Source organism: Bemisia tabaci, chromosome 7, assembly GCF_918797505.1.
Source record: "Bemisia tabaci chromosome 7, PGI_BMITA_v3".
In the NCBI taxonomy this organism is placed as follows: Eukaryota; Metazoa; Arthropoda; class Insecta; order Hemiptera; family Aleyrodidae; genus Bemisia; species Bemisia tabaci.
In genome coordinates, this window is record NC_092799.1 from 16,710,559 (window position 1) to 16,733,616 (window position 23,058).

Consider the following 23,058-nt stretch of genomic DNA (forward strand, 5'->3'; position numbering starts at 1 on the left):
TTTGAAGGTGAAAATTTTTGCTACAAACCATCTCCCCCACGCTGTCAAGAATTCAAACCACAAAACAGTCATGATGGGAGAGGCTCGTAGCTTTGCCGCCGAGTTGTAAAGCTGCTCTGCTCTGGCTCTGCCGTGCCAAGGAAGAACGTCGTATGAGCCTTCAGACGTTGCCAAATTTCCTCCAATAAAAACCAAATTTACTGGGAAATTGCGAATGTTACTTTCTGAAATTTTCAGATAATTTTGTACTTAATTTAATCCAAAATATCTGAACTTTTCAAGGAAAAATATACAAGAATGTTTTCAAAAATACATGTTTTATCAAGGGAAATTTGGCAACTCTCAAATATTCATACGGCGTTCTTCCTTAGCACGGCAGTGCTGCGGGGATACTTCTCATTGACTACTGAAAAAGTTAACTAAAAGGAAACATGTTAAATTAACAGCATAACCAGAAAAATGTTGAATTGAAGAATGAACCGCGCGTTTAGAATTACACGAGCAATGTCGCCGTTACTTTGATTTTAAAGAAAGAAAGCAGCAAAAATTACATTGGGATACAAGGATATGTAATTGATTTTGTCTTTGAAATAATTAAATTACCTTAGATTGTGCTTTGAATTGAAACAAGGCCGAACGTACTTACAATTTTGTGCTCAAGTGTTCGTTCTAATGAAGTGTCATCAATGGAGAAAATTTTATCGGAATAAAATTGTGTCTTCGGAACACAAAGCAGTGCATTTGATGGCTGGAACACGACTCACAAGTATAAGGTAAGTTCATACTTATAACTTGTTAAACAGTCTAGGGAAATAACAAGAGATAGAATTCAAAGCAGTATAGAAGAGAAATTACAGAGCAGAGGATTTTAATTATCGAGAAAAGAAGGGTTTCCCTCACACTAGCTTTTCCGGTAAATTCGTTAGTCTTATGACAATAAAAAAAATGAGCCTTACATGATAATATAAAAAATAGAGACAAGAAAGTGACGTAATCGTAGCAACCCTTAAGACAGGAGGATGGAAGAATATTTAAGCAATGTGGCAACGCCGTTACTTCCCCGCCTCCCGCCACTGGCCACTCTGCAGTTTGCTGCGTGAGGAAAACAAAGGAAGATGCCGTTGAGCAAGGGAAGATTTGGAAATTCCACCCCAAACCTACGCGGCCGAGGGCTCGCGGGGCTCGCGTTGGTCTGATCTGATCAGTCTACGACTACGATTAGTCTTACTGCCTGCGTATCATTAGCGTGTCGCCGCTCAGATTTTTCTTCTGTGTTGCATTAAATTTTCTCGTTTTTTCCCTAGACCGTTTAACAAATTATCAGTATGATCTTACCTTATACCTGTGAGTTGTGCTCCAGCCATCAAATGTACTGCTTTGTGTTCTGAAGATACATTTTTACTCCAATAATATGGTCTCCATCGTTGACACTTCATTTGAACAAACACTCAAGCACAAAATTGTAAGTACCTATTGGCTTGTTTCAATTCAAAGCACAATCTAAGTAATTTAATTATTTCAAAGACAAAATCAATTACATATCCTTGTATCCCTATGTAATTTTTGCTGCTTTCTTTCTTTTAAGTCAGAGTAACAGCGATGTCACTCATGCAATTCTAAACGCGCGGTTCATTCTTCAATTCAACATTTGTCTGGTTATGCTGTTAATTTAATATGTTTCTTTTTAGTTAAATTTTTCAGTTGTTGATGGAAAGTATCCCCGCGGCAGCTTTGCAACTCGGCGGCAAAGCTACGAGCCTCTCCCATCATGACTGTTTTGTGGTTTGCATTCTTGACAGCGTGGGGGAGATGGTTTGTAGCAAAAATTTTCACCTTCAAACTACTTTTATTAAAGGTACATTCACGCTATTACTGTAATAGGGCGGAGGATGAGCTTACTTCAAGAGGAATTGGACGAAACTTCTGGTGAGCCTGTGTTTTTTTAACTTTTTCTATCATCATATGTTTTTTTTCCCCTTCATTTTTCTGTTGAAGAAAAACTGCAAAGCAGTGAGAATGGATACCCATGTACTTTTGCTTCTATACTGTTTACAATTTTTTATAACAGATTCTCATCAGACCGAGACCTTGACTCATTGGAATTCAACGATCAGGATCATTCAAGCTGGTTTGGATTCAACGATCAGGATCATTCAAGCTCGTTGAAATGCAACGATCAGGATCATTCAAGCTGGTTGGGATTCAACGATCAGGATCATTCAAGCTCGTTGAAATTCAATGATCAGGATTATTCAAGCTCGTTGGAATCCAATGATCAGGATCATTCAAGCTCGTTGGAATCCAATGATCAGGATCATTCAAGCTCGTTGGAATCCAATGATCCGGATCATTCAAGCTCGTTGAAATCCAATGATCCGGATCATTCAAGCTCGTTGAAATCCAATGATCCGGATCATTCAAGCTCGTTAAAATCCAATGATCAGGATCATTCAAGCTCGTTGGAATCCAATGATCCGGATCATTCAAGCTCGTTGAAATCCAATGATCCGGATCATTCAAGCTCGTTGAAATCCAATGATCCGGATCATTCAAGCTCATTGAAATCCAATGATCCGGATCATTCAAGCTCATTGAAATCCAATGATCCGGATCATTCAAGCTCATTCGGGCGCATTAAAATTCAATGATCAAGTGAACGATCTGGATCATTCAAATTTGAATGAGCTGACGAAAAACTCATTCAAATTGAATGATCCGGATCGTTCATTTTTCAATGAGCTTGAATGATCCATTTTTTCTCGGGATTCTTACCTGAATAATGACATGGTAACAGAATTTCAAAGTTCAGGGCTTTACACGTAGTAGTTTGCCTGTACCCTCCAAGTTGAAGACATTTTTAAAAGTTTTTTAAGGCAGACATGTCTTAGGCTATGATTCTCAGTCGGATTTCACGTTTTGACTATATCTGCTTCAGCTGTCTATGGCAAAGGTATTTTACTGACTCATTTCCTTTGAAATTTTATAGAATTTTTCTATTTTGCTGATTGTTTTCGGAATATTTTGTCGTTATTGCAATCCGGTTTTCCTCCAGCATTTCATCAAACATTCACGAACCGTCGAATTCTTGAATACTTTGCCTGGTAGGCTCATGAAGAGGTTTTGCGTGCAAACAAACTCTCAGTTGGGGATCTGAGCCTTCTTCAGTGCACAGTAAAATAAACCAAACGAAGCCTAAATTGGCTTTTCCGCCGAAGTAGACTACCTTGCTGGGTAAAAGGCCGTAACCTCCGAGGTTTCAACAAACAAGCGGTCCGCGCACTAGCCTAAAAGCTGCGGAAGAGGAAGAAAGGGGTTCAAACAAATGGGCGCACTGAAACAACTGAAATGCAAGAGGGGGTAGATACGATATACGAAGCGAGCAGCGAGGCGCTTGGCCTGAATTACGATTTCAAGCAAAGAGCTTCGCGGGATGTATTGCGTTACTAAATTTACACCGTTGCCAAAACTCAAAATTTTAATCAGACTAACTTTTCTCAATTGTTCATAATGGAGATGTTGCATGTGTGAGGAATTTGCGATTTGACTGTTGATTCTTATGAAAAAGTTCGCGAGAAACACGATGGTGCCACTGGTTTTCTCTGAAATCAACTCCCAAGCTCTAAAGAAGCTCTCAAGTTGAGGCCAAAATGGAGGGCTTATCCCCTGCTATCCTGAGAGTCCACCCCTACATCAAAACAAACTCTCCATGCAAAGATAGGGAGCAAATACATTGACAGGGCTGCCACTTTATTTGGGGACTCTAAAACTGAAAACACAGCAACCCTGTAAATGTATTTGCTCCCTATCTTTGCATGGAGAGTTTGTCATGATGTAGAGGTGGACTCTCAGGATAGCGTGGGATATCCCTTCCACTTTGGCCTCAACATGAGAGCTTTTTTTGAGCTTCAGAGTTAATTTCAGAGAAAACCAGTGGCACCATCGTGTTTCTCGCGAACTTTTACATGAGAATCAACAATCAAATCGCAAATTCCTCACACATGCAACATCTTCATTTTCTTTCGGTTACTCTAAAAGGGCGCTCCGTTGAAATTTACATCCTCTGGTTCAAAACCACCAAGTTGCGTACTCAATTTTATTGACCCAAAACTTTCATGTCCGACTTTTTCCGAGGACTCGTTCTACTGTGTAGCGATTGGATTTGGACGATCAATCAAGCGATACCGGTTGACAGGATGTCAGCGGCCCTTGACGCGGAAGCACTCAAGACACGATTCCGAGACCTGCAATCTCCAACGAGGGGGAAATCAAAATCACAGCCCAAGGACGTGGGCGGTGGTCATGTATTGATGTAATTTCACGCAGTTTTCCCCCGGTTAGTGTTTCTCCCCCGAAACGCAGCACCTCTCGACGGGCTCCGCGAATCTCCGAAGGAGGAAACAATGCGAGCCAGGGGTGCGGGAAGGGTTGGGGTTGGGGGAAGAAAGCTCCAATTAGGAGCACAATCAAGTGGGAACACGAGAAATTTGATAGCGGAATTTTTCTTCGGGTTTCGGGAAATGGAAACCCGCGGAGCGAGCTCGCTGCGGGGGGCGGGCGGGGGGTTGGTGCATTGTGTTCCGTGAAAAGCAACCCCCTCCCCCCGCGCGCGCCGCCACCCACATCCCCAGCCTGCGCTTCCTCCAACTCCTCTCCCGCTTCTAGTTCGCCGGTTGTGGAAACTTTCCGCCGTTGCCAGATCTTGGTTCTTCCTCACACCGCAGTTCTGTGAACATCTTTTGGATGTCTTGAGGGCTGCCTTCAGTTCTCTTGAATCTGAATTTAGACCTCGTAAAACTTGTACAGGATGTTCCTTCGTCAAAACATTAGATTTCATCAATTCAATTTCAGTTTGATAAAAATTGCGGTAAATAATCGTAGGAATTATATCGTAGAAACAGAAAACTCCAAATTTGTATTTAATTTTTCAGGGTAACATAAACAACGTAGGGAACTGGTAATAGTCTCAAAATTTTCTCGGAATTTTTAAATCATATATTGATAATTTTTTGCTGCTTGAATCGATTATTACAGGACTCCTTCTCACTCATACCCGTGCGCGATGTCAAAACTTTAAAAAAAAATCATAAAACTAGTTTTTAGGAACATGTAACGAACCTGCAGCGGGAGTGGGAAGTACACGACTTTAACTGGAAATTTGGCATCGATGGCGCTCTCGCGGCCGCTGACGGAGCATTTGTAAACTAAAAAGCACTTAACAGAGAGACGGGGTCAACCGATAATTACGCCGCCGCAGCCACCGCTTTGAGAAATGTGGCACATGGTGCGGCAGTGAGGTGGAAAGGGGGTGGGGGTGGAACGGAAGGGGTGGAAAAGCGTTCCGTCCGTTCTGTCCGCGGAAAACGCCGCGCCGTGTCGTGCATCCGAAACACGTCGCCCGTCTGTCCACCTCCATTTTTCTCCCACAGAGGGCGCTGTCGCCTCATCGCGTCCGAAAATCCCGAGTCCCTCGTGCGAGGAACGGGATTTCGCGGAAATCCGGCAACTTCGGAGGCTCGTCGCGGGGGGCCGTGTTCCCTAAGTGGTCCGGAAAGTGGCTCGGGGAAACTACCGGGAAAAAAGCGAGGTTCGTGGTCCCGTTTGGGATTTTTTTCTCCCCCTCGCTTCGCTCGGAGCCCGAAAAAATGTGGTTTTCTGTTTCGCCCGGCTGGTGGAAGTGATTCTCACACTTTTTTTGAGAGGCCGTTTTTGTATCGCCTAACGCACCTCTGGGAATAAATGGATTTTCTCACCACGTTACGTTCTACCACCTAAGCCCTGCACGAATATGCGTTGGAGTCTGAGAAGGGCAAGCAAAAAAAAAGAGGAAACCTTGTGGTTACTTCTCGTCGCATAGAGTCCTCCTATGGTGTTATATCTCGGCCTCTCAAAACTCTAAATATGCGAAATGAACTTTAAGAAAGAGTATCTTGAAACAAAATTGCAAAAATCGAGTTTTTGGCATAGAGAAAGTTTCAAAGAATAAATTCTAATGGTTATTATTATGAGCCTAATTTTAAAGCTCAGCGATTTGTAACATTTTGAAAAAAGTGCTGTCAAAGGTTACCAGTAAAGTAGAATATTAAGAACCAATAAGGAAAAACGTGGGAAAACCTTTAAGAGTCAGGGAATTTGGCCAAAGAGAAAAGCCTTCCCAAAGATAGTCGAAAGACTTCTGGGTACGGTTTCTGGGTATCCCAAGATACGTCGGAAAACCGTCTAAATCAGTCAGGGATTTTTTGTTTTTAAAATAGTGCAGTGGAGTTGAGGGAATTTTTGTCGTTCAAGTTGCTGCGCCACCCTGGCCTACTCCGCGGTTGAATTAGGATGCGGAGGTGATATTCCAGGGGGAGCGACGTCAAATTTGAAATTTGCAAGTTTGATGGAATAGTTAGCTGGGTGGGACCAGGGACCCGGGAGCAGGTAAACAGCGGAGACTAATTAGCAGAAGAGGAGGACGAAGGAATGCAATCAATGCGGAAAGCAGCCCACATCCGCCGTCAACCCCGCCACCCCCCGCCGACAGGTTGATAAGACAGGGGAGCCCAATATTTATCCAACAAATGAACCACCTCCGCCAAGCGCACAGTGCCCCTCGAGCGACCCAATTTCGAACCGCGGAAATCGCCAAGGAAACTTCCCAACTGCCCGAGATCCGGGTGACATTATACCCCGAGTCCTCTATCGTAAAAATGAGGTCGATGAAGGCGGGAAAGCTGGAAAATCAGAAATGAGGTGGAGGAGAAAAAGTTAGAGGAGGCGAGGAAGAGGATGAAAAACGGAGAAACAGAAGATGAAGAGGGAATTCACTGGAAACAAACACATTGGATCTAGAGTCCAGACTCTTGAAAACATTGACAAGAAAAAATACTCTTGACTCAATCAGATTATTGCTTGAATCAAAAGGAAATCCGCTTAAATTAAGAGGCTTGGTTCTTGATTTAAGCAAAAATCCGTTGAATGAAGAGTATTTTTTCTTGTCGATGTTTTTAAGAGTCTGGACTCTAGATTCAATGTGTTTTCTTTTTCAGTGTAACAGAAAACGTCCTGTGGCGAAACAAAATAAAACTAAAAAATATATAGGAATACTTTTAACAGGGAACAGATTACTCTAGCTGTTTATCGTGGCTTTTTTGGTGGCTATTTTACTTATTGTTACTTCTCATGCTTTTCTAAGAAAGTAGAGGAGCTAGAATAGCGAGAGAGAAAGAGGAGGAAGAAGAGAGTAGAAGATGAAGGTAGAGTAAAAGAAGAGCGAGAAAAAGGGACACAGTATCGAGGAATTGATGGAGAAATAAGGAAGATTGAAGAAACAAAAAGTGAAGAGGAAAAAATTAGAAGAAAAAAGAGACGAAGGAACCAAGAGTGAAGAAGAAGAAAAAGAAGGAGCAAAGAATGAAGAAGAAGAAGAAGGAAAAGGAACAGAGGATGACGAAGAAGAAGCAGAGGATGACGAAGAAGGAATAGAGGATGACGAAGAAGGAACAGAGGATGACGACGAAGGAACAGAAGATGAAGGAGAAGAAGGAGGAACTAAGAATCAAGAAGAAGAAGAAGGAACAAAGGATGAAGTAGGAGAAGAAACAGAAGATGTGTACTCTATTCGCTGGGCTACTTCAGCCTAGGGTGCGACGGATCCCCGCGGAATGACAGGGACGAGGAACAATCGGTGAAGGAAAAGAACGGACGGCTGTAAGAGGGAGATAAGTGAGCACGGACAATAGCCGAGCACCGGCTGTATTAATATAATAAGTCTGCCTAGTCACCGAATATTAAAGTCGATCCAGTCGAAGCCCCACCCGCCCTCTCGGGGGATCCTTCCCCAGTCAAATCGCCCCACGTCAAAACCGAGCCTCCTCCCTTCATGATGAGCCCTCGCATTAGTCCGTTCTTACGGGAACCGAGGCTCACGAGAAAATCGACTCGTTGGATTCTGACTTGGACACTCAGTTACCCCGTTCGGTCAGTGTTGACTCATCTCCCGAAGCCGCGCCGATATCTCCAGCTGTGCACCAGACTAATTGAACCCCGTGTTTTGAGAAAAGCCTAAGTGCTCATTGTATCTGCGGAGGGTTTACGCGCTTTCGCGTGGGATTCGTTTTGTGCTGACCCCGTAAATCTGAGCCTTCGTAAGCTCTGCACGACCCAAATCTATCAGCTGGTCGGAGATGGAATGTCGGATGAATTTCATCCTTGTACCCAGAAGAATACCTCACTTTGTAACCGATCCATCGTAGACTATTGTGTAGATCGATAGTTTTTTTACGTTTTATGAAATTGAGATTGAGGTAAAGCAATTGATAAGTTTTTTTGGAAAACCAGCACACTAAGAACTGAAGTTCGAACTGTAAGTGCAGTGTCCTTTATCGACCAAACTATTCGATTCAAGAAACCAAACCAAGCAGAATCATTGGTAAAACTCGGTTGCAAAAACCGAGAATAATGTTCCAAGAACTGGGAATACGGTTGCAGGAACCGAATGGTACGGCTGACGTAGAAAACAGCCTTTACGGTTCCTATGACCCCATTTTTTTCTCAGTGTAAATATACTTAGAAACTTTTTATCTCCTGCTTCGATCGGATGAGTGTTTTAAACTTTATCTTCCCTGTTTAGATCAAGTTTTGATTCAAAATAATAGACTTTCAACAAACATTACCACAGCTCAAACGGGGCAATTTTCCTGTAACGTGAGATCGCAGACGAACTGTTTAGTTTGCGACGCAAAGGCCGGAAACTTCTTCAAATTATCCACCGGGCTAGTAATTTTTAAGAATTCATAACATGAACGTGGAAAGTATATAAAACGTGCGCGTTATCTTTGATTTACAAGGGTAAAGTTTTTTTTAGTATCTGCTCAAACACAAAAAAATACCACGACCATAGCGACGAAGATTCGAGATCACGCAAGAGGTAAGACGTGTGGCGCTATCTTTGCCACGCTCGCAGCAAATTCTTGTTCTAGGAGTCTGCATTGAATGGAGTCGGAAAAATTTGGCATCCGATCAACCGAGACAAAGGGAGAGAGTTCTCAATAATGTTAAAAGTTCGGTAAACGGTCCAACTTGGTACGATCCTCGAGTAGAGATAGGATCGAAGGATACGAGGAAAAGGGAAAAATATCGCGGCCGGAAAATTAAGATAAGGCACGTTCTGACGAAGGAAGAGACGTGGAAATTAAGAAGAATTCGACCCGAGCACAGGGCGAAAAGCGTCAGGTCGCCCGATGGAGTGAAGATATGGAGCATTATGGAATAAAGAAGTTAGCCATAACTTGGCGCTGCAGCGATAATTACGGCGCCGGCCTCTCTACAACGAAATTTAATTGTAGAGAGGGATGTGAAAGTAGGGGGGCGGGGGGTCAAACTTGCGGAGACTCGAGGTTCCGAAAATGCGGGGAGATGAGCGATAATCTGACTTAACTCGAATCGAAACAATTTGTAGGAGCCCTCGGAGCGCTGCGGGGTGATATGAAGAGCGGCAAATCCGATTTAGGAACTTTCCGGCTGTAAATTAATTGGTATTGGGAAAAATATCGGCGGCACGTGCCGGAAACCAAACTCCGAGGTAGACAATGGCTCCGTATTATGTTTCGGGAAAGGCTCGGGCCCAGGAGACGAATCGAGGAAAATGAAGGAGAGAGGTGAGGGCGAGCACGCGTCGTTTAATTTGGATGAGCAGGAACGTGAGATGTCTGATATGAGGTGGAATTTAATTGATGGAATTAAAAATTATAATCATGGAAGTAGGTGTAATTATTCACGGTGAAGTAATTGCAGCAACTGCGCAGTCTCTAGAAGTATGCATTTCTAATGAGTCAAAGATTCGATAAGCTTTCAAGTTGAAAATTAGTTTAGTTCGAAATCGGTCTCCATCAGCGATTATTATAAAACATTAAAGTGGTAACAGCACAGGATTCAGTCGATTCCTCACTGTAACCGTTGATTGTGAGCGGCGCACGCATTCACGGCGCTTGCATGCGACTATTTCGACTCCTGTGTGGTCATCTTGCATAATCGCTTAATTGAAGGCGAAATGTATTAGCCGCAATTGATCTCACGTTGAGACTGCTGACGATGAGTTTAAAAACAGTTGACCATGAGCCAATACGGCTCTTGCATGCGACTATTTCGACTTTCGTGTGGCCATTGTTGCATAATCACGTGATTGAAGGCGGAATGCATTCTTTCTTAAACCGATCTCCCATTGAGAAAGCTGACAATGCGCTAATAAGCGGAATTGACCGTGAGTTAATTCACGGCGCTTACATGCGACTATTTCGACTCTAGTGTGATCATCTTGCATACTCGCGTATTTGAAGGCGAATTGAATTTTACCACAAATCGATCTCCCATTGAGACCATTGACCAAACGGAACTTGTATGAAATTATTCTGCGTGAGCATTCTTGCATAATCACGCAATTGAAGGCGCGAAATTAATTTTCCCGCATCAGCCGTTTTTCTCATGTTGTTCTTTCAGTGCCTAAAATCAAGTCTCCGTGAATGGATTGTAAATTAACTTAAGAGCTGTAACGATTAGAAATGAAATCAACCTGCACTAGAAAAAAAACACATTGGATCTAGAGTCCAGACTCTTAAAAACATCGACAAGATTAAGTACTCTTGATTCAATCAGAATCTAGCTTAAATCAAGAACCAAGCCTCTAAATTCAAGCGGATTTCGTTTTGATTCAAGCGAACATCCGATTGAATCAAGAGTATTTTTTCTTGTCAATGTTTTCAAGAGTCTGGACTCCAGATTCAATGTGTTTTTTTTTCCAGTGTGGTTATTTCGCACCACTTTAGTAGGGTTTGTTTTATGATGCTAATTTTAGGTTGAATTTGCGTGTTTCAGGAAAAGGCGGCCGGTTGTACCCTGCGTACAGCCTGAGTGGATCTGAAGGTGAAGACAATTCGCCTAGCAGGTACCTGGGGAGTGGGCGTGTGCAGCACACCTACCAGCAGCCAGGCGCCCTCAGCGACACGCAAACCTCGGATAACGCATCCGACGCCACACTCACAGATTCAGAGCTCGCCCTCGCGCGCGACTCAACCCTTCTAGTCCATAACGGTAAGAACATTCCTTATTTTTTATCCGAATGCTCAGTAGAGATGAACGCTGTTTTCCATTTCTCAAGCGGCTGCATTTCTAGAGATAATATGAAAAATTGGAAAATAAGTTATCACAAACCACATTGGTTCTAGAGTCCAGACTCTTAAAAACATCGAAAGAAAAAATACTCTTGATTCAATCGGATTTATGCTTAAATCAAGAACCAAGCCTCTTAATTTGAGCGGATTTCCTTTTGATTTAAGCGTAAATCTGATTAAATCAATAGTATTTTTTCTTGTCAATGTTTTCAAGAGTCTGGACTCTAGATCCAGTGTGGTTTTTTTTCCAGTGAAGTCATGTACATACAGCCAGGGTTGCAATTTTTCATAAAAGATAAAATCGTGAAATATTTCATGAAATTTCAGGAAGATAAGAAAATTAGTGACAAATATTCTTAGAGATTAAATGCAAAATTAAATGTAAGGCGACTGGTTTTTGTTTTTTGGTGTTTTTTAGTGCGTGCTGTGTACCCAGCTCCTGAAAATATGTTTCATGTTTTTTTTTATATTTTTCACAACTATATGAAATTGCATGAAATATGCCACTGAAATGTTCAATATTTCATATTTTTCATTTCACCCGTGCAACACTGCATACAGAACTACAATCCATTCTCATCTGCGATTGAAATGCCATCTTCAAAATATTTTTTGTCCCAAAATTTGCTCATCAGTCATCGTTAGATGAAGAACAACTAGACCTCCGCCGTTCATCTTGCCTCGCTCGGTCACATCGCTGAAATTTTTGTGGGGGGGGGGGGGAGGGTTGTCCCTAAAATATTTTGTCCCTGCAAATAATCGTGACGTAGCTCTTCAAACACAAGACGTTTCTCTTCGTCAACCATTCATCCTCGAGAACCGTACAGGCAAATGATACGAGTAACTGCCGAGTAATTTGTTCACTCTGAGCAGGGAGGAGGGGGGGGGGGGGTGCGCAAATGGCACGAAGACATTAACGAGGATATGCAAAGAGTGAGTCGTATATCATCGGTCGGACGTTTAATTACACATCCCGGAGCGTCGCGGCGCCCTAATGTCCCTGGATCTCCTATCCGGCGACACAGCGCCGCATCCGATCTCGGCCGAAATTCAAGCGACGCCGCAATTAAAACGGCCAACAATGCCCAACCGGGGGCTCAAAAATACTTCGGATTTAACTTTTTTAAAAAAAGAAAAAGAACCACAATTTCGTCGACAAGAAGCGACGCTTTAATTCAAAATAATTTATCAAGAAGATTTTTTTCCAGTGTATTGTGGGCTCAACGCTTTTTCCCAATCCGAAAACGATGTTTCCTTTCTCATGCGGTGCGAACTCAATCGGTCGATCGCCCAAAAGCTGAAAGTTGCTCGATAATCCTTGGGGGAGGGATTAGGAAACCCTTGCCAAATTGCCCCAAGCTTATCGACGTTCCTCAGACGGCGCTTCTGAAGTCGGAAGCTTTTGACCCCATTTGACTACGCGGGGCGAAAAATTGAATTGGAAGTAGAGATATCGAAGGGGACTGATCCATGCGTTATCAGTATAATCGACTTACCGCTAGAATTCGCCCCCTCCGAACCGTAAGCAGATTGTGTTCGATACGTCGGAAAGGCCTGCCATGGTTTATTTATAATGTAATCTAGATTAAGACTCACTCAATGCGCTCAGTTTAGTGTGTAATATCACTTCGTTTTCAATTTGATCTCCTTTGATTTGCCTTTGTTCCGTATTTGGAGTCAAATGATGCACAAATATACAGCTGAGTATGATGCGGTATGACTTATTTCCCTATTTTCTTTTTACTCGACACTTCAATACTTGAATCGCCTAAGAACGGGAAAAGAACAATGGTACCTAAAAAAATCTGCAAATCCTTTAGAATTAATGCAAAATAATTGTTTTGGTGGTTCTCACGCATACATAGACGTACATAAGACTTGCGTACTTTATTTCTTCGTACTTTAATTTTTTCAATTCAAATAGATTTCTTTTTCTTTCTTTGTGTGACTTCATGCGAAAATCCAGATTTTTACGGGGCAATTTTCAGGGGTCACGTTGGTGCAGAGCCCTAATTTTTTAGGCGCATATTTGGCGCGTTGGCGCTTGCGAGTTTCGAACACTGCCCCTGAGGGCTCATGCGGCGTTTTTGCATACACGGAAAAAAAAAATTTGCTGATTCAACAATTCAATTGCTAAAAACAGTGAGTGCAATGTTTCAACGCAGATTTTACAACAAAAAAATGCTCCCTTAACCACATTGTAAACTAATTTAACCACGGGGGTGGTTAAAGTAGCAATTTTTTTGTTGTAAAATCAGCGTTGAAACATTGCACTCACTGTTTTTAGCAATTGAATTGTTGAATCAACAATTTTTTTTCCCGTGTAGAACGGCAGGATTGCTCGACCAGTTTTCTTTCGCGGGTGCATCCCCGCATGCAGAGATTTTCCGTCGAGCGCGAGCGGTGGCAGTGCAGCAGATCATTAAGGGCGCTGCACTGGGCAAGGATCGAAGCCCCCCGTCTGGACGCGAGCCAATTTGCGCTCCGGCTCCGTCGGCAGCCAGTATTGTTTCTTTTGCGTCAATAATCCGAAAAATTGCCGTCGCCATCCCTCCGCCTCGCATAAATCGGGCATAAATCGTCGCCCCGCCGTCGAAACAACCCAACTACACCTCCTCCCAAGCTCCGTATGGTCTGAAAATCCCCACACTCCGGGTCCCGCGGAAGAAGAGCTTGCGCGAGTTTCAAGCCGTTCGCATTTGATTCTCGTCTCGTTCTACGTTTCCGGGCCGCTTTTTTAATGCGCTCATGTCTCTTTTAACGAAGTATTCAATACTTTCGTCCCCCACCCGTCCCCCCAATTACTCATTTTCTTGCTTCCTGTCTCGCGAAGCGTTCGTCCGAGGATATACTGCTCCGGGTCCGTGGCGAAAATAGCGTAACTCCGTTTAGAAGGAAGTGGCGGTACGCGGTTTTGTTTTCCAGGGTGATGGAGATATTCTGCGTCCCTGGCGAGGCCTTTAGAGGTGGCGCATTACTCCGTGTATCAGGACATCGTCCGTCAGGATCTCGGTAAATCCTGAGGCCGTCTTTGTGGGATCGAAGTGGGATCTTCGGAATGGTTAATCGATGCATTTGTCCGTTTTCGAGTACTGCGTGAAAATTTTCCCTTACGAAGGAACGTAACTTCCTTCCAAGATTGCAACATTGACTGGGACAATTCGATTTTTTAAAAGAATGTACCTGGGGTATTTTTGGCCAAATTGTGTGAGTTTTGCTGAAGATTAGAAGAAAAACCAGTACAATTTTCAGTCAGAGATATCTAAGACTTACGGAACAAATGGAATCCGCGGGGAGGGGGGGATTTGGCAACATTGAAATGCAGTGACGTTCTCTCGCGAAAGAAACGATGAATTGAGCCTGTAGCTCATTTTTGTGCCTTAATTTTTCATTATTTACGCTCATTCGTTTTGGATTCGGAATCCTCCGTTCGGGTATCTTTCAAACTTCTAAAATGTTTTTTTTTTTTTTTTTTTTTTTTTTTTTTAATCATGAAACGCTCGATGTATCGCTCGACACAGCCTTCCACAATGCTCTTCAGTTGTTTTTCACAATATGCAGGAAAGAGTTGGACGGTTAGCATAGTTCGGCGCTGGATATTCACGTTTTACAGAAATTCAATTAGGATATTAAACATAAAAATGAGGGAAAGCTACTGAGCATCATGAACCCTCACCCAGTCCATTTGAGAAGTTTTATGGCGATCGTTACTTGTTCGTAAAACCACTTTATTTCCGACGAAATTCGCCGCTCCGTCGGAAAATAAGGAGAAAAAACGAAAACTTGCGTGGAGGAGGGAAAGAAAGCAGTTCGTTAGACAATGAGCTAACCTAATTGGGAAGTCGTGCTTAATTTGATTAGGGTTTCTTCGACCCCCCCCCCGCCCCCCGTCCCTTTGGAAGGCAGAGTAGATTGTACTCGCGGAGAATAAAGGAGCCGGGCCAGGGATCCTACGTCACTTTAACTCTCCTAGCAGGGATCACAAAATGATGGCACTGCGATTTTATAATTAATCCTATCGCGTCTTCCTGCGCCCCTCGCCCCGCACACGCCTCTATTGGATATCTTTGTCGAGCTTATAATGGAAAAATTATTAACGTTGTCAGTCAAGATGGCGGATAAAATCGTGGAGAAAAGAAGGTGGAAACTTTTTTGGGGGGGAAAAAATCCGGATTAGTCCCCCGGGGAACTTTAAATTAATCCGGCGTGTATTTAGCCGTGTCCGCGCGGTAAAAGTTCGAGTTTTACGGATGCGGTTTTTGGAACGATCTCGCCTTTTGTCACCGATTCTGTCTCCGAACTTACAGCCCGCAACTTGAAAACTGGGAATGCGAATTTTTTCAAATTCAAACCGCAATTTTGTCCTATCCAGAGACTCCAAAGCTGGAAAAGGAAACGCGCACTCTTGACACGTCATAGTGATCCGCGCAAGTTACTTTCGCGCTACAGGGAAATTCACGGTCGGAGAAGACTTTTTTCTCAATTTGGAAGAAAAATTCTCGACTTTTAAGGGATTTTTAGATTTAAAAAATCAGTTTTCATTAAGAAAACAATTTATTTTATTCTTTTAGGGGGAAAAATTACGTGGACAACACTTGTCTTTCAATTCAGATGAGGGGTTTTACTATCCAAAGAAAAAATTTGTAATTGATGTCAAAATCTACTTTTCTTTATATATTACATTAAATTTCTTTACAATCAACGTTCCATTCGGATTGGAAAACAATTATCTCCCATTAAAAAATTAAATTCTTCGCTATAAATAATTTTTTTAAATAACAAATTATTTCATTTCAACTCACCAGATGCCACATACTTTTTTTCAAAAAAAAAAATCCGACCAAGGGAAGAAGATTTTTTTTCAATAATTTGTCTTTCGGAGCGAGCAAAGGGCTCCATAAAATATGGGTTTCCCATCCGGAGCCCCGGTCGCGGATTCAATTGGCAACAATGACCTGTAAGTCTTCCTTTCCGGGGTCCCGGGCGGGGCAGTTGGCAGCCATGCCGTGCAAAAACGCAGCGCGACCCGCCACAAATCGTCGGTCCTCCTACAGAAGAACCTATCTCTTTTCCTGCATGAGCCCCAGATAGCACGGATTCAAACGTGGAACAAGGCTCAAGCGGAGAACGGAGATACGCCCCTACGTCGGAGGAGCGACGAAATCCGCGGGTCGACCGCGGGATCTTCGTGAATTATTATGAGTTACGGGCGCAGGGCTCGCCATCCGCGAAAGCCTATCCAGGCGCATTTTATTAATTGGCAAAAATACAAATTGAACCCAACTATTGCATTAATTAGAGTCTTGTATGTGTCTGACATATGTTGGCCGTGTACCAATACAAGCGCGAGTGCCCCCCCCCCCTTCTCCATCGCCACTCGAGTCCCGGCCCCATCTCCAGATCTCCATGGACTCCACGTCAATCCTCTTTTCTTTGCACGCTCCGGTCGCTCCGTCTGCTACCTGCACGCGACAGGGGTGCCGAATGAGGCGGTATCAAGGGATTATCTCGGAAGTTCAAAGCTGGGTGTGGCGGTCTAAACTGAATCATCGAATGCAATATTGACTGAATATTTTTTCATATATTTTTATATTTTTTGCTGGAAAATAGCGAAAGTACTCTTCTCACTACGAGAATGATATCTTGTGTTTTTTGTCCTTTCAGCTTTCATATTTTTGGAGCAATTTTTTTAGTAACAATTTGGGGTTTTACATTCGAAGAAAGTCAATGTAACAGCCAAAACATAGGCGTTTTTCTTATTTTTAGTAACAATTTGGGGTTTTACACTTGAGCAAAGTCAATGTAACAGCCAAAACATGACTTTTTTTTTTTTTTTACTCTTTATTATTATTATTTCCCAGAAAATCGAAGGTGAAAGAGACCATATCGTTCCCTACCGTGCCACAGGCCGGCACCAAGTGCGTGTTTAGAGAGACGATATTTTTGTCAGTATCAAATGGTGAAAATTATTGTTTGAACTTTAAATATGACGCTCATGTAATTTTTGGAACTAAGCTGTAAGCATCTGTGATATTTGCCACAGGACGTTCATCGAAGACAAATATTCTCGTTCAGCATACCTACGAGCTGATAATGACCTCTCAGAATCTAAACTTTCGTAAAATAACATGCAATTATGTTATTTTGCACATCTACTGCGCTGCTTTCGCGCCTTAATTAAGACAAATCAGCTTGTTCGTTCAATTAGTGAGCAAGTTCCCAGTGTAAATACCTTTGGTCCACTGCTTATTCTCTGTGATTATGATCGATTTTGAAGATATCGTAGATTGTTATCTCGTAATTTGATGGATTCAGGAGCATTGTCGTCGTAAGTTAACCCCCTTTGTTAGGCGGAAAGTTGCCCCATCCTGACGACAGCGTCATCAAATATCGACGTCGCGGACAAAACACCCGGCCGTAACCCCGGGTGAGCCTATTAGACCCAGGCTCCCGGCAAACATTAATCAAAATTACCGCCGGATCTTTATTCAGCGCGGAAAGTATAATGCATCAAGTTGGATGGACCAAGTTTCGTAATTACCATGAATAATGCATTGGATGTGTTAAAATGCTGTTTTCACGTCAACCGGGTCAATAGACTGGAACCTGAGCCATGATAGATAGCGTTTAGATGATGCTATCAAAGCCGCACGGAAAACTTTCCCGGCCGCCAGGTCTTAATTTCCAAGATGGCTCAAGTTTTGCGACCGGGCCTTTTCGCGTCAAGTATCTTTTACGGACTCTCCGCATTATCTTGTCATTGTAGGTTATGTATTTCGTCCTTCGTTGTATCTCAGGGAAAATTCGATTAGAAAAATTCGTTACATTTTCCTGCACTATCTTGTCATTGTAGATTATGTATTTCGTCGTTCGTTGTACCTCAGAGAAAATTTGATTAGAAAAATGCGTCACATATTCCCGCACTATCTTGTTATCGCAGGGTATGTATTTCCTCGTTCGTTATACCTCAGAGAAAATTCGATCAGAAAAATGCGTCACATATTCCCGCACTATCTTGTCATAGCAGATTAGGTATTTCGTCGTTCTTTGTACCTCAGAGGAAATTCGATCAGAAAAATTCGTCACATATTCCCGCACTATCTTGTCATTGCAGGTTTTGTATTTCGTCGTTTGTTGTACCTCAGGGAAAATTCGATAAGAAAAATTCGTCACATATTCCCGCACTATCTTGTCATTGCAGGTTATGTATTTCGTCGTTCGTTATACCTCACACGGAGAAAAAAAACTCGTGCGTGGGACCCGAAGTTTAGGTCATATGGATCTCTGAAGTTTTCAGATTGAGCATCTGAACACTTTAGGTCTAGCTGCCAAAGTTCGGATCATACATCTGAAACTTCAGTTCTCACATCTGAAGTACTTCGGATGTGAGAACCGAAGTACTTCAGATGTAAGAACTGAAGTTTCAGATGTGTGATCCGAACTTCGGCAGCTAGACCTAAAGTATTCAGATGCTCAATCTGAAAACTTCAGAGATCCATATGACCTAAACTTCGGGTCTCACGCACGAGTTTTTTTTCTCCGTGCAGAGAAAATTCGACTAGAAAAATCCGTCTCATATTATTTCCCCGATAAGCAATGTAGCTTGTGATTTTCAGAATGGGAAGCTCAGAAACGAACTCCTGGATAAGGAGCATTAACAATTATTTTTGGCGCTGATCAAATGGACTGCATTTTGCAACTAGGACCTACAATTTCTGGCTCATTTTAGGAACAACAACAGCATGCATACGTGTCATTTGTTTCCCTACGCGGATAGGTGTTTTCATGTAAGAACCAGTAATTGTGACTTCTTGCAAAATTCCGTCTAAATGGAATCTAATTAAATCAATTTGAACCTCGACCGTATGCGAGATTTTTAGACCACCGTTGAAAAACCACCGCTGCATCAACACATAAAAGCACAAAATCAAAGTCCCCCGAAAGAAAAATATTCAGTCGGAAGTCGGGCCCCGAAAATCTGCTTACGTCCACTTTTTCCGTGACGGGCTCCAAATCCTGATTTACACAGCTAAGCACGGGGACCCGACGGAACTATCTCCCGGGGACCGCAAATAAATCATCGCGGGAGAAGAAGTGGTTTAAGCCGGAAGAAAAAACACCCGAGAGGAAATCAGCGCAAAAATCACGGCGACTACAACTCGAACACCACCCGCCACTTCCCAGAGCCTCACTTACGGTATTACGAGCCTCCCTTTTTGTTTCAGATTGCCCCCCTCCCCCCTCCGACCCCTCCACCCCGGGTCCATTTTTACACCCTCGCTTTCACACACTCGCGCCTCTTAATTCCGTCACACCCTCCAATGTCGATGCCGAAGCGACGAAAAGTGATTCTGATCAAGGCGCTCAAGATACCTCAACCCTTCGGCACCGTTGCCGAAGTGACGGGAAACCGATGAGTCAGACGTGATTCCAGTGGTGTGACGTGAATGATCGATTATCGTATTTCCCCATTCGAAGGTATGGTGAAGAATCGATTATTAAGGTGTTCGTCGCAAACACCCTGAATATCGATCTTTTTCCATAGGTTTAAATGGCATATCAATCGATGTATCACAAAACACGCCACTGCGTGATTCAGAATCGGGTTATGATGTTTGCATCCGAAACAGAGAACAATGAACCCAACCTAAACCTGAACTTTTTTTTTTTTTTTTTTTTTTTTTTTTCTGCTGGTTTAATGGCTTCGTGTCTATTGCACCTTCAGCCAACTTTAGACAATGTTTTAGTGTCCGTAGACATCAGGCTCCATGCTCCAGGCTTTTCTAATTTTCAGGGATTAGGGCCGAGGAGAATCTGTTTCAGCAGATCTACTCGTCAATTCCGTGAAAATTAGACGCCACCACCGGGATTCGAACCCGGGACCTATTGACCTAGAGTCAGACGCGCTGACCACTAGGCCAACCTGGCCGGCGACCTGAACTTTCCAGATCAACGAACAATGAATCCCGGTGGTGGCGATAATTTTCATGGAGCTAACTAGTGGATCTGCAGAAACAGATTCCTCGCGGACCCAATCCTTAAAAATTTGAAAGCCTGGAGCATGAATGTGCACTACCCCTAAATCGATGTTCATTCAGGGTTGCAGAATCCTCAAATGGGTTAGAGACCGCAAATAACTCGAGAACAAATAAATAAATGAAGAAAACCGCGCGGAGCTGATTCGAGGATTGAAATTCTAAATCTTGAATTTTTCACCGGGAAAAGCCGTAATTTCGCACAGTTCGGCAACCCGCGACGTCGGGAAAAAGGGAAAGCGACCCGGCTCGGCCGAGAGGCGTCAGCTCGAAGTTTTAAAAGGAAGAGTTGGGGCCTGTTTGCGGTTCAAATTTTCAAGGGTGAATTTTAACTAGGCGACGAAATATCGGGGCCTGATTGCACGCGGCGGGGGAGGCGGGGGCGTTAAATTGAAACGGCAAACAAGATTCATTTTTGTGATGCTGCGTGTGCTCACTGCTTATGATTCCTCGGCGGGTGGGGTGGGGGTCCGGGAATCGGGATGATAACGCGACCTGACGTGTTTTTCGCGCCGCTGTGCACGGGGCTCTCGTGCTCCCTGACGAGACGGTAAACAACGGGGCCCATCGCTGCCGTTCCGAAATTTTTCAAATATTTTTATCAATATCTCGTTTTTTCCCCTCCAATACTAATTTTTTTTTCTTTCTTTTTTTAATATTTTTGGATTCAACGTCCACGATAATATCTGAAAGTTTTAATAGTTACCTTCGTCTGTGAAAAACCAAGAGCTTGACAACCTTCGCGCCTATAGTGGTGGAATTCGACGAGTAAGTTGAAGGCGCTGGGTAGGTAACTATTTCAACTCCCAGAACAGTTTGTTGCATAGACGGCTGATTGAAGGCGAAACGCGGAAGTTTATTGAAAAGGTAATCATCAACTCAGCTGAAATGTATCTAACATTGGTTAAAACTAGACGAACAATGTATTCCTCCTAAGTACGTAAAAAACAAGAAAAAAGTCTTTTTCGAAAGTGTTCCTCTATCCGTATGAAATTTCTTAGGAATTTCGGCAACCTAATGCATGATTACATCATGCTGTCAATTTCCGGTAATGTCCAACAGTTCAACATTATGGCGATGGTACAATTTTTGTCAAATCGTTTGAAAATTACTTTTCAGTACTCTGAGGAAAAATCCAGGAATTTGTGACTCTTTTGCATTTTTTTGCGATAAAATTGAACGTATTTTCACATTTATTCCGTTTTTGGCAATTTATCGCAAAATCTCTGATTTTTCCTTGACTTACCCAGATTTTTAACAATTTCTTGATTCCAACTTAGGTTTTCGAAGCCACTAGCAACCCAGACCATGACATTATTCGTTTTCGATGTTGCGTATCAACTAATCAGTTACGTGACTATCAAGCCGAAAATTTTCCGGGGCGGCATTGAAATCGAATTCGGCAACACCGGGACGTACGGACAAGGAGCCCGTTCGGAACGGGGGTAAACGAACTGAAATTAGTAACACCATTAGGAGGAAACGGGAAGCCTTTTCGTGCGTTAAGCACCCGATGGCGGGGCTGGAAGTCGACGTGCATTTGAGGCCTGAAATGTGTCGCCTGACGCGACCAAAGGTAATCCTCTTGCGCTCGCTGGCGGAGCGGACGGCAATTTCAGCCGGCCCAGAACAATTCGGCGCTCCAACTTGTTACTGACACGCGAGATCCTTCGAGTGAGACCTCTCACGGCCAAACCTGCCATGTTCATTCCAATGGTTTCACGTTTTCCTCCCGTGAGCTAGGTCGTTTTCGCCGTGTTGAGATGGTGCCAAGAAATCTGTGAATTTTACAGGGGCATTTCTCGGAAAATATTTTACTTCGCTTTTTCACAGATGAAATCGAAGTGGATAGCAGATAAGCCATATCGGGATCGAACCGAGAAAAAGAGGTTTAAAGTTTGGCTCCTGCATAAGACTCAATGTAAATGATAAACTTCAAGTTCAATTTCTGCAAAATTTGCTCCAACAAAAACTTTGAATTTTTGGCGATAGATGATAGAGCAGTGGTTGAGTTCAAAACCACTCATAACTCAATTTTTTCCTAAATGTAGGTTGGTTCCTTTCTGCTTAACTCAGTCCAAATAGAAGGAGGACGATGGAAAGCAGAAAAATGGGAAAAGAAGGGCAGAATGAGTCTAAGGCGCCGGGTAGATAACTATTTCAACTTCGAGAACAGTTTGTTGCATAGACGGCCAGATGAAGGCGAAACGTGGAAGTTTATCGACGGTGTAGAAAAGAAGTTCATATTTAGGTTTCCCTACAAAATAAGAAAATGTAACCTATATTTTGTGCAACTATGGAAAGTAAAACATAAAGCAACCGAAAAATGTAGTTGATATGTTTTTGTTTGTGTCGTCATATGGGTTTTATTGACCAAATCTATGGGTTGAAAATTTGCTACCTCGTTAAAAATCTGGCCGAACTACCGGAATTGAATCAGGATCGCATTGATGACAGTCGAGTTACTTTACGACTACATTAATTCAGCAGGACACTCTCTTCATGCATAAATATCTCTCCGAAACCAATGGTTTTCCATCGATTTAACCAAAAATGATGTCCATCAACCAGGAAATAGTAAGGCCAAGAAGGAGAAGCTTCTCAGAGCGAGCCGGGGTAGAAGTCCAATTTTGTGATGAAGATCATGGTAAGCTTAACTTGAGCAAACACACAAACATGCATGAAAGGCTCCGAGGCCAAAATTTTGGGCAAGAGCATGATTAGGGGCGAGCTAGAATTAGTTGCAGAGAAAACTTGAGCTTCGGAAGTTACGAAGGAAGCTAGCGAAGAGGAAGGGGGTGATGTTGCTTAGGTGCTAAATTAGTCCTTGGGGTAGAGCGCTGAGCCCGAGACAGTCTCGTTAGGTGGTTAGGTGG

General features: G+C 43.0%; 1 protein-coding gene across 9 annotated transcripts in view; it reads left to right on the plus strand.

Moving 5' to 3' along the window:
- Positions 1 to 23,058, plus strand: part of Ten-m (teneurin transmembrane protein Ten-m) — a 709,737-nt gene that overhangs the window by 553,971 nt on the left and 132,708 nt on the right. For all 9 annotated transcript variants that reach the window (XM_072302525.1, XM_072302526.1, XM_019040131.2 and 6 more), the window contains one exon: positions 10,852 to 11,067. In XM_072302525.1, the coding sequence (XP_072158626.1) occupies positions 10,852 to 11,067 (216 nt within the window). The remainder of the gene's footprint in view (positions 1 to 10,851; positions 11,068 to 23,058) is intronic.